Source organism: Ornithodoros turicata, chromosome 1 (assembly GCF_037126465.1).
Source record: "Ornithodoros turicata isolate Travis chromosome 1, ASM3712646v1, whole genome shotgun sequence".
Taxonomy (NCBI): domain Eukaryota; kingdom Metazoa; phylum Arthropoda; class Arachnida; order Ixodida; family Argasidae; genus Ornithodoros; species Ornithodoros turicata.
In genome coordinates this window covers 32138289-32155741 of record NC_088201.1, presented here as the reverse complement: position 1 = coordinate 32155741, position 17453 = coordinate 32138289, and the positions used below count along the sequence as shown (strand labels likewise).

General features: G+C 44.1%; 2 protein-coding genes across 2 annotated transcripts in view; one reads left to right on the top strand and one right to left on the bottom strand.

Moving 5' to 3' along the window:
• LOC135377896 (LIM domain-containing protein jub-like) overlaps window positions 1-12030 on the bottom strand; it is a 38418-nt gene extending 26388 nt beyond the window's left edge. The window contains exon 1 of the mRNA XM_064610631.1: window positions 10001-12030. Within this exon, the coding sequence (XP_064466701.1) occupies window positions 10001-11468 (1468 nt within the window). The 5' untranslated portion in view covers window positions 11469-12030. The remainder of the gene's footprint in view (window positions 1-10000) is intronic.
• On the top strand, window positions 11937-17060 carry LOC135377899 (prefoldin subunit 4-like). Its single transcript, XM_064610635.1, has 4 exons — window positions 11937-12388; window positions 12604-12708; window positions 15535-15615; window positions 16798-17060. Exons 1-4 carry the CDS (start codon window positions 12359-12361, stop codon window positions 16990-16992), a joined length of 411 nt encoding a protein of 136 aa, XP_064466705.1. The 5' UTR covers window positions 11937-12358; the 3' UTR covers window positions 16993-17060.
• Window positions 17061-17453: the final 393 nt, after the last annotated feature.

The following is a 17453-nucleotide window of genomic DNA, read 5'->3' as shown; positions in this document are numbered from 1 at the left end:
ATACGAGAGAACCCCACAGCGGACAAACTGACTTGAAATGAATGCTCAAACAACCGACGAGAAGTTACTTCCAAGACGCCGTTAAGTTATTACGTCCAACGTGTCGATACCTTCATACCGTGCCGTTCCATCGGTGGATGTAATGGCTCATTGCACATAGTGGCGTGGCACCTCGGCGGAACACATTCTAGAAATCAACGACCAAAAATCGATGCAGCATAAGTTAACACAGTCGACATGGTACGAAGCTAGATATGAAATGTGTAATTCCATGTAATGCTTTAGCACTTCCGAGGAAGAAAACTAAATGAATACAGGCTTTTCGATTTGCCATCGGTAGGTTAGCAGCAGATCCTATCTATCACTGTACAGAACTATTCGCGTTTTTCATGACCTGCAGGTGGCGCATCTAAACTCCAACATGGCGGACGAATCCAGGTTGTCGCTTAGTTTCGATTTTGAGATTTCTGAACTGCAATGTTAATTCTCGATGCGTTGAAGGTGAACGAGTATTAAATGCTGCTCATATACTTCTGGCAGGCGTAACCGGGTTGTCCAAAGAGAAGGCTATAGTTGTCGCGTATTATTTGCGAAGTTGCGTCGTGTTTGATCAACCACACTTCGTGAAGGTGAATTTCACGTTTACCGGTTGCGAGGCCGAAATAGCAAGCAGCGAGTGTCCTGCGCTGCAGGAATGTCAGAGACATGCAAGCACACGACATCTGTGCTGCAGTTCTCTTACAGCTAACATCTTCTAAGTGTGTAGCGCGTGTACGAATGTAGTTTACAAGTTACACGGTAATGTTGCGACATCCGTGTGTCACTGGTGCGCATGTTTATGGGAAACCTAAACGAAACGTCGCATTCTTTCTGCATTCTTTCCCAAGCGATTTGACGAGCTGATTCAAATGCAGAGTTACAAAACTGACTTGGTATACGTTTTCAAGCTATCTCTTGCGCTTTCTTACACATAATGGCTATTCAAGTTTGAAACAAACTTGTTCTGTTTTGTCTAGACAAGTTTTTGCTTCCCTTCCTGTCGTCAGTTGCACAGAAGTGTGCTTCAGAAAAGAAAAAAAAAAGAAAGAACGTTCATCGGATATGTAGGCGGTAGCGCTCCAAGAGCTCTGCTAGACACATACAAGCATTGCTGATGTAACAGGCTTGCTGATTTTGAGTCGCTTAATCCATCTCTTCCGAGGATGCGTCGAAGTAGGCGGTATTCTATGTGCGGAAAGAAGAAAACGCGGAAAGACAAACTGCTATCCCTTCAGCGCGCAGAGTCGCATTGTGACACAGAACAAAACTGGTTTGGTTTAGTTCGCTGGTCGTTGTCTGCAATGTTTACTTCATCCATGATTTCAACAGCAAAATACGGGTGCAGCTCAGCGATTCATGCGAAAAGCAGCAACTTCTCCGCAAGTGTATACGCGGTGTCCGGCCGGTTGTACCTGGTTTGGCTAGTCCATGATTTCACCGCTGTGCGGCGTCGATTTGGCGAAAAACGCGAATACACTCTAAAAACAGAACTTCACCGCATAGCACACTGTACACCAACCGTTGCCACGAATGATAGGGTTATCGCTTGTGATTCGAAGAGTGAGGGAGGCGTACGCCTTTCTGTGGCAATCTGGATATATGAAAATTGCCACAAAAAGGCGTACGCCTCCCTCTGTCTTCCAATCAAAAGCGATAACCCTATCATTCGTGGCAATGGTTGGCGCACAGTGCGCTATGCGGTGAAGTTCTGTTTTTAGAGTGTAGTTTCTTTATCACTTTGTTACACTGGCTTCCAACACAAAAATTCCACGATAACAAACAACAACAACAACTTTATTTTCGACCTTGGAGAGTGGGGAGTTTCATCGCCACAGGCGATACTCTACCCCATTTAATTGCTGGATGGAATGGGGGGAATAAAATAACGAGCCCCTTCACAATAACGATCGAAGTCCGATGGTGTCCAGAAATGTCAGAAGAGCTTTGAGCGCAGAGCGTTGCCGGGCTAGATTGGGCCAGGGACCAAGCAATTTCGATAGGGAGAAAGGGCGAGAGTCCAGCTGACGATAACACGATAACAAAAATGTTTTTGTTATCGTTGAATTTTTGTGTTGGAAGCCAGTGTAACGAAGTGATGGAGATCATGACTCCCGGCTTTTGGTCAATTTTCTTTCTTTCTTTTTCTTTTTTTTGTACTATAGTTTGCAGCACTGAACCTGTACACAAAACACCACACGTCCCTTCTTTTTCTTCTTCTTTCTTTCACATGCATATTTTCGGCGTGGTGTGCAACATATTGATCAAAAACCTTCTTTTTCTTTTCTTTTTTAAATTCCAACTCGATAAGATAAGACTCGAAGGAAGCTATCTGAGGGGGCGTCGTCAAAAATTCTTGTGTTGGTGATTGGTACTTCAGGAATGCCCTATCGCTGCGGCGAGTTCATCAGACACTCGATCTCTAATCGTCCATGTACTGTCACTGAATCAATAAGTATGTGGTTCGTTACATTATGCACGCGCTGTACTGCATGCCAAACTTCGGGGTGGAGCTCTGACGTCAGAGGAGCGAAAACTACGGCCATTCACACTGGTCCTCCTAAGCACGTGACCTCTCCCGCGCCTGCCTTACTGACGGAGACTGCGGCGTTCGTGATTTATGCGCGAACGAAACCGCATTTTTGGCTTTCCCTCTTCCATCTTTCACAAGAACCGCGGCAATGCGGAGCGGTCTGTCATTGGTCTCCTCAAGCGATCTCTCGCGACGATTGGGCAAATCGTTTGAGGAGAGCAATGACAGCTCGCTCCACATTGCCGCGCTTCTGAGAAGGAGAGGGAAGGGGTAGATTGCGGTTTTTTCTATCGATCATAAATCGCGAATGACGCGGCGGATGAAACCCGTTCCTTTTGTATTGCTCTCAAGGTAACGGCGTCTTTCATTCCGCGAGGACAAATCTTTGCTCCCTCCGAGGAAAAAAAAATTTTTCTACGTGCCGTAGTCGGCAAGATACACACCCTCAGACAAACTTCCGCGTCACACTCTGACGTCAGAGGAGCGAGGGCCTCCGCGGTTCGTGTTGGCTCTCGTAAGCACGTGACTTGTTCCGTGGCAGCCTCATTGGCGGAGATGCCGGTCGTGATGTCACAGCCGGACGAGTTTCGGCATGCCACTTTTCTCCGCATCTACTATTCCCCGCGTTGCTGTTAAACTTGGAATGCAGGTTCACAGCATCGATGCAAATGGCCGTCTTTTACATTTATTCCGCGTAACTTGGAATGAAGTGTCGCAACCCCTTTAAATCACCCGTGTCATTTCCCCCTCCTCCTTTCGCGGAAGTCAAGCGTCAACTATGACTGCCATTTCACTATATGAACAAAAAAGAAAAGTGAAACGTCCCGCAAGCTGCGCCAACTGTAGAGTGCCTTCGCAGGATACCGACATGCAACACCGAGAGCACCCGTCAAGCAGGAATAATAACACGTTCATCATTATATATGAGCCTTCATTATAGGATGGTAGTACAGCTCGCATCAGAGTTAACTTGAACACCATTCCGGCCGACCCTGGTGGTGCTTAGTAGAAATAACGGCGGAGGGTGTTTTGATCATCTATTTACTGTTAGAGGGGGTGAGCCTCGTTACGAAGGCCTTGTTTTCTGCTAGGAGCTGCCAGGGTGGCTCTCTTTCCTCTTCGTAGGCTGGAGTGGTGTTCAAGTAAACTTTGATGCGCACCAGCGGCTGGTAGCCAAGGTCGTGCTGAAAACTGGGAGGTGGTGGGTTCGAATCCAACCACCGGCAGTGCTGTCTGAAGTTTTCCGAAGACTTTCCAGACGAATGTCGGCCCAGGACGTATACTAACCCTCCTGTCCCCCACTCATTCCTGCCGTCCTCTCTCTATCTGTCCACATCTGTACGCCGCTCATTGCCACAGTTGCTTCGCGGCGCCAACACAGACACGGTTTCGACACAAGTCTATATAGCAAATGTCGACATGATTTTGCTGTCAATCCAGTAGAGTCCAGTATGCATTCCAGGGGGGGATATGTTTAATGCGAAGTAACAAAAAAGAAAAGGGAAAGGTTAGCCACGGTGTAGTCATTCCAGTTTTTTAGGGTCCAGTAGTCATTCAAGAGCCGCATTTGACATTTTGTGCGCATTTTGCGTGTTCCGTTATTGTTTTCTTGGGGGAGAGGGGGGCATCAATATAACGTTAATCATTAGAGGAACAGAAATAAATCTTGATGACTGTAGGCAGAGAGCATTTAAAAAAATGCTCTTTAAAAAAAAACGCTTACGCAAGTAGGTCGGCAGTCTGCGCAGCTCCCCAGTTTCCCTCTTTCCCCTACAGCCCGTGGAGCGACCTCACCGGTCCCAAATAAGGGGGCAACATTTCAACGCTGAGGCGCACGTGGTTTCTTCTGTGTACCCATGCCGGTCTACGAATAACCCCTTATGAGTGGATAATAATAAACTAAGTCTGATAATAATTAATCCCCTAAGTCTAAGTATAAGTATAACTCTAAGTATAAGTCTAAGAGCCTGATAATAATCAACTTGATACATTAGATGAAGCAGATACTGCTAAGGAAACCTCAGTTCTAGCAATTACACTACTGCTTAGACAAAATAGTACTAACGGAACAAAAGGTACACAGAAGAATTTCCTATCTGAGGCGCCCAACATCAACAGCAAGGAAGAAATCAAACCTGCATTCACTGATCATAGAGTGAGACTGTTTGGTAATGGAGAATAACCTCTAAGCTGAATGTAGTGTCACTCACACAAATGCATGATAACAATAACTAGCATCATGGTGGTGAAAGCGATATATTGGAAACAGAAATGAAGATGTTAACTAAGAGATGCAGACTACAAGTGTTCTACTTCTCACTGATTCCATCCAAATTCAAGTGCATTTCAAAATGCACATGGCATTTATTATACATTGCCAATGATGTGTTACCCCATACTTTGTGGGACTATAAAATTTCACACAGACCAGATACCTAAAAGCTGGACCTAGGGAAAAAAACTGGTGTGCTAAAACAAACTGTGGGGTCACACCCTGGGGTCAGATGTTCCTCTAGTTGTTGAAGTGTATAGGCAATCACACCCGACTAAAAGATTATGCATGCAGGATCGCACATTCCACTTGTGTTACCGAAACATTTGTGTTGAGTAGAAGCAGGGTTACGCTTCGTCAACTAGGTCAAGGAGCCTTTGTCAGCCCCATCCGCCTGCCTTATAGGTAGGGTTCCATATTTTTGGTGTTATATTTGAGCATATTCAGAGAGCATTTTTCCCAATTTTATTATTTTCCTTGAATTCAGAGTTGTTGTTTTTTTTTTCATAAATTTTTTACAACTGAGTTAATGCAAAATTTGGGAAAGAGGTGATGGCTGTGAAACGATTATTCGCCAAAAGAATGAGAAGCTGCCTTGCAAATTAGCTTACTGTTATGTTGCACCACTTACAGACAAGGACACTGGTATCACTATCATCTGGTGACATGAACATTGAAAATACAGATATTCCTTGACATAGCTGCCATTCAGTTTTCACTCCCGTCCCTACTAACTGCCTGCGTTGCAACAACCTGCTGTCCTCTCATTTATATGTTTGTATGATTTGTTTGTATTTCTATGGTGCCGCCATCGGTGGCTCAGTCGGTAGCGTGTTCGCCTGCTGATCCCAAGATCAAATGCGGAGGTTCAAACCCGGTTGAAAACAGTGGCAACTTGGTGGAAGGGTACAAGTTGCTCGGACACGCCGTCTTCCACTAGGGACATTAAATGTGGTGTGCCGCGCCTCGAGATTTCGGCACACGTTAAAGGACCCTCAGGTGGGCAAAATTAATCCACAGACCCGATCACTGTGGCGTCGCTCATGATCGCAGTTGTCTCGCGACGTAAAGCCCAAATTATTATTAGTATTTATATGATGACAAGTTGTATGTTATCTGTGCTCCTATGTCCACTTGGAGTAGGAGGGGAAGCATGATTCATAGAAGAAGGGAAAGGAAACCCTAAACGCTGTCCAAGGAGACCTGAGAAATGTCCGAAATGGCCTCAAAATGGCCTCATGTCAGAGTGAGGTCGTTTTGAGGCATGTGCTCTTTCCCTTGCTCTTAAGTGCGAGAGAGAACAAGCAGCAACTGTTGATCTCACTCGCATTTATGGTCAAGGGAAAAGCGCGTTGTTTCTGAGGAAGAGACAAAAAATGGCCTCCAAATCTGTCATTTTTCCAGGGTCATTTCCTCGCGATATATTGGCTCGATCTTTTTTCCGAAAACGGCATCAGAGCACCAAAGGGAATAGATGCTGTCCCTGGGCAAACTTTGTATCTTTTGTAATTAAAAAGTTCATTAGTGAAAATTAACGAGGGCAATGCTCCAGGAGGTCGCTAGTGTGGCCATAAGGTAGCCCACTTAACTAAGGATATATCACCAGTTATTGTAATTGAAAAAAGGCATTTCCCTATTTAAAAAAAAAAGTGATCACAGTTAGTGTGGACAACCTTTATCATGGAGTTGTACACCCTAGTTAGTATTGCAATCTTCTCAAAGGCATGTGCGCCACAACCTATGAACAACAATAACAACTTTATTTCGAGATGATGGATGGGAAGTTTTATAGCCATGGGGCGATATTCTGCCCCATTGCTGGTGGTGATGCAGGGAATGAAATAACCCCGTCACAAACTGTGACATGTTCGAGGGTAGATGACATTTTTGTTTAACAAACAATCAATTTTATTTAAATGATGATGAGTGGGGAGTTTGTGCTTAACATGTTTGCTGCGAGTCTGAAATGTTAGCTTCTGGTCAGAATCACTCTTAAGAATTTGCATTCTTTCTTCAAAGGAAGATTCATTTTAAGCACAGAATCTTGAAGAAGCCTGCTTTTCCTGGAGAAAATCATTGATACAGACTTCTGGGGAGATAATTGAAGGCCACTTCCTCTTGCCTGTTTTGCCAAGCGTATTTATCGCAATTTGTATTTGCCCAACACAGGATGAGAGGCTACATAAATACAAGATCTCTGCAGGACATCACTGTATTGTGAGTGCGATACATTTGGTGTAATTGCTTTTGCTAGAGAGTTCATTTGAATAATGAAAAGCATAAGGCTAATTATACAACCTTGGAGCATTCCATTCTTTGGACAAAAGGTTTGCAGTCCTACAGGTAATAGCATGCTGGTCAAAATTAAAAGTCAGAACAACAAAGGTTGGTGTGGTGATGTACTCATAATTTTCCTTATTTTGATGTTCTTGATACAAGCAGCTCCTTTGACCGAGAGGTTTGTCAAGGTTTCTTCCTCAAGAACATTCTCCTTCCTTAGTACTGTAATTATGATAACCCCGCAAGAAGTGTGAAGAGATGCAATAAGGTCCCTTCCTCCTAATGATGATTTTACTAAAAGTTGTCCGAAGAGTGTCTCGTTCATTGGCTCATTACAAAAGGAAATCACCTGGACCTTTTGCAATGTATAGAAGTAATCCACAGATCAATCGAAGATCGAAGATCGAAGGAAGACAGTAATCCGAATGTGCCCCACCTTGAATATTTAAATATTTCATGCTTCCATCAGTTCTCACTCTTAGTGTTGGTACGAGTGGTTAAGATTTTCAGATATACTGCGACATCGCCCATACCAGAAACTTCATTAATGACACTAATTTTCACCTTACGGGAAAAAATTTCTGCACGAAAGCAATGTAAGCATAATGCTGAATATTACTGAAAGGTCTGCAAAGGTGTTAAAATCGTACTGCTCGTAAGCACGCTTTACATGTATCAAATTTCTCCCACAATCTTTCTGGGCAGCAGAGCTCGCACTGGGAAGCATTTGTAAAATTAATGTGCAATCTAGATAGTGTGCAAGCTTGTTTGCCATACAATACATAAGGTTTCTTTGCTTTGTCTGTCTGTGTTTATTCTGGCACAAGAAACAGCAGTTTTTCCTCTCTTGGATACAATATGACACAGCATTAATCTACTGAAATGGACTAGAATACAGATACATGTTTACCAGCATCACAACCATTTTACTCTGGTTCCGAGTACTACAACAGTGATTTCTATTAAAGATTGACCCATTATCCACCACATTTAGCTCTATCATGGCAGCTAGCCATATCAACATCAACAGCTGATGTTAACCAGCTTATGTCTGACCTTGGACAGAAGGTTGCTGGAACCCTGGTGCTCATTGGATACAGTTTGGCCTTTGCGGTACATCATCGCTTTTTAATCGATCCTGTGCCTGCTGTACAATAACGTGAGAAGCTTTTCAAATGACCTATCACTCAAAATGAACATAGAAAGAGCCCCACTATGGAAAAACTGTATTCAGGGTGTCAATCAGAAGGCTTTCACTTATTGGTTATCGATATTTCACAAAAACAAAGTGTATATTGCAAGAAGTTTATGCTAGTAAGAATTATAACTGTAACCGCAAGCTCATTATACCCATTGTATCTCCAGAGCACATCAGTGATGACAATGTCCCCTACAAAGGACAGGTATCGAGCACAAAGTTATGAAAGGCATGACTTCTTTCATGGCTGTCCTGAACACTCAGAAACACAAAGAATTGTCTGATGAACTACTTCACCAGTCTTTTGTAATGCATGCAGGATGGGACTTCTACATGGTAGGTGACTCCTTTCAGGTTAAGGGTGTGTCTTGTTCGCAAACATAAAAATATGTAGGTATGTGTATTTTTATACTCTTTCTCCACCATCTGATACTGACCCCTTGGACTAAGTACTTTTAGCAGCAGGTAATAAAGATACGCATATGTCTACATACTCGCAAGAGGGGACGCATTCTTTACCATGCGATGAATCTAATATACATATTTTATACCTACTAAGAGCAACTTTTATAAAACAAGATGCATCGATGTTTCTCCAGAATCAGCTTCCTTAGGTCAGAAAAGGCTGGTGTATTACTCTTGATTTTCTGAATTGATGCAGCTATTAAACACGAAGCGTATGATGAACGTCCTACTGCTTTATATCCAAGATATTTTCCACACACATTTTTTTCTTAGCTCAAAGCAGCACGGGAATGGCCTTTGAAGTTTCTGGAAGCTATGCTATTTCATCATGCACGCTATAGAAAATTCTTTAGCTACACTGAGTTATAACAGTCAATTCACTTTAGAAGAGCGCTCTATAAATATGTACCACATATTTTTACTGTAGGTCGTCTGCAGGAGCACTGGACAAAGGTTTCGTTTACTTTAAAGGAGCATGGAAAGCACTTTGATCGTATCTTTTTTTACAGTGCGACATGAACACGCTACCTTCCGGAACCGTCACACAAAATATTTCGACTGGAAAGCGAATTTCCCAAGAAAATTAGTTTACAAGAGTGCACGGAGCTGCGGTGATCTCGCCCACCTACTCCTGCCATGTGGTGACGTCAGGTCGGGGAAGCACCTTTTATTGGCTACCAAGAATCGTCTGCTAGTGAAAATGATTGGTCGAGACGTGTGAGAAAAAGAATGAAAGAAAAAAGAGGCCTCACTATTGGGCAGAAGACGTGATGCCGCAGACTGACAGCTGAGGGAAGCAGCCTTTCTGACCCGCAAGATTGAAAGCTCTCTTATGCACCAGGGTTGCGTGCTGCACTCGTACCTTTTGTGCGAATATATATCCCAGGGCTTATAATCCTAAGATGTACTCCTGACATTTTTTTAGTGCTTCTATGCTCCTATAACCCAATAACACCCAAATGCGCAGGTACTGCCACCCAAATTATACATTAGAAACTAGCAACCAATTACTGTGTCTGAATTTATGAAAGGCATTTAATAATAATTAAAAATCCTGCACGCACCATAACACATAAGCAATGCATACGCAAGTTTATTGTTACCAAGTATTCTCTCGTGGAAACACGAGCCGTCATGGCAAAAACTGCAATCACGGCTAGCGTTCTCCACATAGTTGCTGCAACAAGCAAGTAACAGGTAAAGCATCCAAACTTACCGAAAAATTCCCCTTCTGGTGGATTGTGCTCGAGCTCATCTTCAATTTGCTTCATAAGTGCTTCGATTTTCTTTTCCGCCTCTGTTGGTCCCTTGGGACGTGGTGGCGTAACATTATAGGGAAGTAGCGTTTTTGTATTGAGCGTGTTGGGCTTATATCCTGGATATGGAGGAGGAGGAGGAAGACTTTGATGTTGCGTTGCCGCTGCAAAATGAACTTGAGGACAAGCAATCTGCGGCTTCTGCTGCAGTGTTCCAACATCGCAAGGACGGCTGGTCATGTGATATACCGTTGGGTGCCTCTCTCCGAGTGATGTGACAGGCAAAGCAGCTGTTGTATATTGTGGACCAGTGCTGAAAGATGGGTCTGTGGCACAAGACATGTATGCTGCAACTGGTGTGCTGTAATTTGTTGGAATGCTGCTGTTATAAGCCATCTGATGCTGGCTATAAGCAATTGGTTTCTGTGCACTTGGCCGGATGACACCGTTGCCTGTGTATTGAGAGGACAAGACAGAAGGTGGTGGTGGAAGGTGGTGCGTTGACTCCGATGGCGATGTCGTAGGGTAACTAGCCACATTTGATGTTTGAACTCCAAGTTCCTGGAGATTAGCATAAATGGGATACTCGGGAGGGGGCCTGGAATGTGGATAAGGTGGCGGCTCATTGTGTACAAGGCTTGCTCGAGGGCTCGAATGCTTGGAGTCTTGTGAACTAACGGATGACCGTGGACTCTGTCTGTGCTGAAGAAGGTAGTCGTTAAGAAGAGACGTTGAGCTCACAGGTGGGCGTGTTGTCTCTGATGATCTTGCAGAGTGCTGTATGTTTTCGTATATAGGTCCTGTAACACTATCTCGCGGGGAAGAATTGGAATGCTGCGATTCCCTGCTGGATGAGCTGAGGCTACTGCGAGGGCTGGAATGTACACTGTCTTGTCCAAGTAGTTTTGGTGAAGGCTTAGATCCTACGATCCAACGAGGGTAGTCTGGGGGTGGAGGCCCGTTTGTAGTCTCTGCTACCGGAGCCTTCGGAGTGGCAAACTTAGACGCTGCGATTACGCTGGAACGGTCAATCTTGGCGTACACTGGCGGGTCTTTGGCATCAGGCGCTTGCCCAGATATTATAAGGCTCTCGATCGCTCCGGGCGGACGTTTCCCTGGAGGCACATACCGCTTGGGGCTACCGAGTACATCTGCAGCAACGTAACTACTGCTTGATGCCGCCGACGTGCGCGAAAGAATGCGCCCATACTCGTGATCATTTGCAAGAGCAAAGTCCGAGAAGGACTTGCTGTTGAAGTTCAAGTTCGCGTATATTTCGCGTTTTTTCTCGAAATCCTCACCTGCAGACGTATCACCACGTTTCGGCGTCGTTGCTGCTTTCGAGAACTGCTCCGGCGGCGGGACCTCGAACAGGCTAAGATCCTTCATTATCCGAGTCGCGTCGTTGGTTAGCTCGTCGTCGTACATTGTTGTGGATTGTCGCACTTTTCGCGTGCTTTGTCCGATTATTTACGAATTAAGATGAGCAGCTGATCTCCGCATCTCCAGGAAGCTTCATTAATGTACCAATCGCTGCTGAACATTGCATAGGAGCGCATAACAACTCTTGCTAAAAGCTCGCTGCACAACTTTCACCATATTCTTTCGTCTACCACCTTCACTAGCGGAGTAAGCGAAGCGCCGGCGCATATGACGTCACTGATATATTTCTTGCGCGATGATGTACTCAAGTTGTTTGCGCCAGAAAATATAGTACAGAGTGGATCGTTCAACTGAATTACAGAAGGAAAAGATATCTATATTACGATAGCAGCTCAATCGCGAATTTCATATAGTAATTCTTATGTGGTCCTTTATGTGTATTTTTCAGCGTTTCCTGGGAGTCCTTTAAAAAAAATAACATATCGCCAGCGTAGAAACACTCGTCTTGCGATTCTGCAACGTACCTGGTTGTACTAAACCTCAAATAGCATTCCGTAACTTTTGATACTTATATGCCCAAATTTAACAAAAGCTGCGCGTTTATCGATGCGAAAATTTCATTCGTCAGTGTACGACACAAGAAAAGAGAACTTCACGGCATAAATGACAATCCACACTTCGTCAACATTGATTTCATTCCATACCTGGGGCCTGAGGCGCCATCCTTTGTTGGTGGGGAACAACGCATCATTGCTTCGGCAGAATAATACGATATTCATAAAATTGGGGGAATAGAAATAGTGAGATCATGACTCACAAAAGTGGTTTTGAGACATAAAGGTACGCGATGCTATAGCTGTTGTACAACACCAGGACTAGCATGCAAACCACAAACCAGCAGTAGGATTCAAGTGAACATCAGCGCATGTTTGACGATGGCGACGTCCGTACAAGCCGCTAATCCGGTGAGTATCTTAAGAATAGTAAAATTGGTTGTGTTATAATTTCTGCGTGGATGTGTCTGATGGTAACTGCAGAGTGCTTGGTAGAAATAACATCAATCGTGGTAGTAACGTAACAATCGTAGTACGTAACTCCCTTTTCGGTTACCTTATAAGGGCAAAAGTGCTATATATTTTACATTGTACGTTGCATTTTCATTTTAATGTTTCTCGTACAGGAAGGCGACGTTAAGGTGACAGCCGAGGACCAAGAGATGATCAACAAATTTGCGCGTCAAAATGCCAGGCTAGATGATGTCACTGAAGAGCTCAAGCAACTGGAGGCACGTGTCTTTTTGTTTGTACCGAGATGCTCTTTCGTTCTGGTGCCGACCAGAGTTCGGCACTTGTGTCTCCTGCGCTCTCATCTCCAGCTCATCTCCGTGTTTGCTCACTCATGCTCACTCACTTGTTGCTCATCTCTTGCTCATTTCACCGTTTGCTCACTCATTCCCCGCCCAGCTCCCCGTTTGCTCACTCATGCTCAACTCATTCATCACATTGAACATGAGTCGGCATGCGTATGAGTGTGAATTTTGTCAGGCATGCCACGTTCCCCCATGTAGCAGCTGCAGGCGCTTTTGCCATAAGACTGCCCTTCGCCCATGTTCTTCTTCTGCCATGTAACTGTTCAGAATATCAAGACTGACCTAATGGGCCGGGGATGACAGTGAGGAGCGACACACTTAAGGCCCGTTCCGACATACAGCGCTTTGCTCCAGAGCACTGGAAAACAGCGCTGTTTTTCCCTCCTCTCCCGGCTGCGACTCGATGGAAAACAGCGCTTGGCGAAGTTGAGCTTCGGTGAACTTTCCCATCGCTGTCTCCCAGCGATAGGCTCCCTGAACCAATGAGAATGTGGCGCCGCGTTCACGTGACGGTACGATCACGTCAGATCACCAAGTACAGCGCTGGGATAAGCGCTGCAAGTGCGAACCCCACAGTGGAAATACGGCGCTGTTTTGCAGCGCTGTGGTGCAGCGCTGTGGAGCAAAGCGCTGTATGTCGGAACTGGCCTTTAGTGGTACTTGTGCGGCTGATCTACATAATGCCCGCGGTAATCAGAGACTTTCGTTACCACTCACTACAGCTCTCCGTTTGCTCACTCATGGTCATTCACTCCCTGCTCAGTCCTCCATGTGCTCACTCCTGCTCAACTCATTCGCCACATTGAGCATGCTTATGAGTGAGTTTTGCCGAGGTATGGTGCGACACAATGCAAAACTGAAGTAAACCTAAACTACGGCAGCGCAGTCTGACGTCAACCAGATTAGGGTTTCGCTGCCCTAGCCTAACCTAAACTAACACCACTAAAGTACGGCGACCAGATTAGAGCTTCGCTGCCCCCAACCAAACCTAGCCTCACAAAAGTAACTTAGGATAACTTGATCTAACACGATATTGGGCATTGCCAACATCATCGCCGCTGTTATCCTGCTACTGCCGCTAGTAAAAGTGTCATTGCCGTAGTTATTTAGCCCTCAATGGAATTGGTTGTGTTTCAGAGTTTGATATGAGCAGAACTTAGCTCTGAAACTGGGTTTAAGGAAACTACATAAAAGTATTTGAATACATTCCCCACTTCGTCTCAGTTACCTCTGTTACAATACCTTAGTTATATTTTTATTGTCTTGTATTTACTTAATTTCTGTTCATTTGCTGTTAGAAGAGCAGTTACTATAACGTTTCATGTGATAATCAGACAACATGAGCTATGTATATTCTTCCCAGGACAAGCTTATGTTCAAAATATTGGCTCCCAACTTGATACTTCTACTTCAACTTAACTTGACTGGATTTTACATTTTTCGGCAGTATATGCATAGACCTCCGGGCACAATAACACACTCACACACACAGCCACGATGAAGCACAACAAAAGAAGAGGACTGAAGAACAACACACAAGTGCTCCAGTTCTTCAGTCCTTGACTTTTGTTGCGCTTCATCGATTTCTAACCGATACCAACTAGCCCAATTCATCACCTTGGTACTCACACACTGTCTCGTTAGAGTACATGGCAAAGTTGCGTGCGGAATCTTGAAAGCATGAGGATAACAGTCTTCTTGAGTTGCAATAGTGGTGTGGATTATGTGTGGTATCGCAGTAGTGATTGCACCATAACAAGGATTGTTACAAAGTACTACAGATGGTGAAAAAGGTGGATTTTACATACATCTGAAGCTACTGTTCTGAGTTTCATCCTTCCATGGCCACTACGAATATGTAACGACAGTGTGTAGCACATGAGAGGAGGTGAACAGCAGAAAGACCACGCGACTGGAAGAATAAAGAGTCGTTGCGTGGGTGTTTTGCTTTGCTAGCTTAATCTTTCTCCGCCAAGGTTGAGACCATGTAGGGAAAACTTGGTGCTATCCCAATTTCTCCTTTATTTTGATATCCAACTGGGGTCGCAGCTTTTGCAAATGGGGAGAAACGAGAAAACTTGAGGAATGCAAAAGTATCTGTGGACAGTTGTTTGGGATTTCATGTATATGCTCATTGACGTTTGCCACACAAAAAGGAATAACAATTTATGTTTGCACTGTTTCCAGTTGCGAGATCACACACATCTACAAAGTGTTTGGGAAAAAATAGGGGTGGATTAATATGCCTGCACAGTGACTATAGAATCAAGCTCAGATATGCCATTATCCAAGGAGTGCACTTTGAATATTTTTGCTATGCAGTCTGACTGTTTGAAGCACACACTTTCACGTATGGTTATTGTTAAGTGTCACATATAACATCTTGGGTTTTATACAGGATGTCAGTGCTGGCATTTTGGGTGTCTCACCCATATGGTTGTACTGGTGTCACTTCTGAAACTATGCACAATAAATGGACTACCTATAGTTCCCCCGAAGCAAAGAACTGAGAGATCAGTATTTTACAGTAGAAGTGGGACTACATTGCCCCGTGGTGAATGTTGCCCTCCTTAATTCCAGTGTGTTTGGACTTGGCTGGCAGCAGATTTCCATCACTTCTTTGCTTTGGGTGAACTGTAGTGGTGGTAGATTCGAAGGTGAGCAATTTTCTGTACAAAAGCATAACCAGACACAGTGGTGATCAGCCTCTCTGAGTGTACTGTTCATCGTATTGACTTTCAGAAAGACCTGCGGAATTTTGAAGATGCAGCCGATGAAATACTGATGGCAGAAGATGATGTTCCTATTCCATATCCTTTTTGTGTGCTTGCAGTGCCAATTGTTGATATTAAAAGATGCAAGGCCAGCAACCATTTTATCATGCCCTTGTGCTCCATTCATAATGTACTGTGTGTATGGAGAGCTATCGGTGCAGAAACCAGAACGGCGGTACTTCCACACAGCTTTCCTGAGACTGCCATGTTGCCCTATTCTAATGCACGGGAGCCGATGTTTTTGTCGCTCTGTTTATTTTTACGCCGAGTATGGCTTCCACGATTTTTCTGTAGCTTTGACACGCATAAATGCGCCATCGTGCATGGCCAAGTTTGTCAGTTAAGTAGACAACGAGTTATGCGTGCAAATGTCACTTAGGTTTATCTGCACTCACCCTGTATTTGGCCTGGCATCCTAAAAAAAGACACAACAAAAAATCTGTTTTGACGCCTCAATGAAATGACAGAAATAGACAAAGAAGAAGCAAAATACTCTTAAGACATCCTAATTTGCATCACTTATTGCGCTGTCGCAATAAGCAAAGCAAGCTGAAAAATGCAATGTTCATCTTCCAGAAGTACTTCCACATGCACTGCACCACTCTTTTTTGACAGCTTTTTGCTCAAGATGAGCATCGTGTAAATTTTGCTACATCCCCGTTTCTGTGCAGGCTGGAAAATAAATTATAGTGCCAAACATTTTTACCTTTTTCACAACCACTACGCCCTGGTGGCCTATTTTTAGGACATGACACCATTTTCTATAGCCAAGAGATACTAAACTCATGTTTTGTATTTTTTGTTTCTTCGGGCGGTATAGAAGCCAAATCAACGGAGAAAAAAATTTAACTGAATGCTTAAAAAATCCAGTGCCAAAAGGGCTATGTTACGAAGATGTGAGGAGGGAGGCCAGGGCAGGACTCATCCTCCGGGCCCACAATTTCTCTCGCCGGCCCTGCCCTTACCACATTTGATAAAAACAGCACTGCACATGCTTATGCCTTGGAATAGTTCAACTGCTTACTAGTAACCTGTGCAACCAGCTGTGAAAGTAAAGTTTGCTACAGCAGCATAGCTTTTGAAGTGTCAATTCATGATTGAAATTTTTGTGTGTCCTTAAAATTTGCAAAATTCACTAAAATTAGGGGCTTTGCAAACATCAAGGGTTTTACCGTATATATAAAGCAAGCATGTATCTCATGAGAAGTTCTTAACACTACCCACATACCAGTTAGGTGAAATCTTCGTGAGTCTCGATTCTGAAGAGGCTCAGCAGATGATCGAGCAAGCAAAGGAACACAACAAGACACGAGTTGCTGCTCTGCAGGAGGATGCTCAAGCAATCAGAGCAGTGATGGCAGATCTCAAGTCACAGCTATATGGCAAGTTTGGCAGCAACATCAATCTTGAGCCAGATGACAGCTAGCAGTGAACCTTTCCACTTAAACCCTGTGCTTGACTACCACATAATATTAAAATGTGTATGCTGCCATATTTGTGCATTTGCATTGCTACTGTCCTCGATGGATGAGTTAGTAATGTGTCCACCTACTGATCCCAAGGTTGGGGGGATCAAGTGTGGCAAGGTTTCAAGGCAACCATGGTTCAAGGTTTTGGCACATTTTAAAGAATCCTGGCAGAATTAATCCTCAGAATGACCCTTGTGGCATCATTGATGGTCATAGATGTCTGACAGCATAAAACTGAATTATCAGTAGTTGTATTGCTATTGTCATGAAAGTGCAAAACTGAAGGTGCATGATATGTGTAGATCTTTTGTCTTGTTTTGGGCTTCATGTTACATGGTATATCATATGGAGCAAGATGGGCACAATGGGAATTGGTACAGGGAATGATTTGATCTCTGCACTGCAGCAAATTGTGCAG

What these genes read in the sequence shown, in the direction of transcription:
- LOC135377899 (XM_064610635.1), top strand. Translation starts at nt 12,359, where the DNA reads ATGGCGACGTCCGTACAAGCCGCTAATCCG. An exon ending in AAGAGCTCAAGCAACTGGAG is followed by an intron (nt 12,709 to 15,534) that starts GCACGTGTCTTT and finishes ATTGACTTTCAG; the next exon opens with AAAGACCTGCGGAATTTTGA. An exon ending in CTATTCCATATCCTTTTTGT is followed by an intron (nt 15,616 to 16,797) that starts GTGCTTGCAGTG and finishes CCCACATACCAG; the next exon opens with TTAGGTGAAATCTTCGTGAG.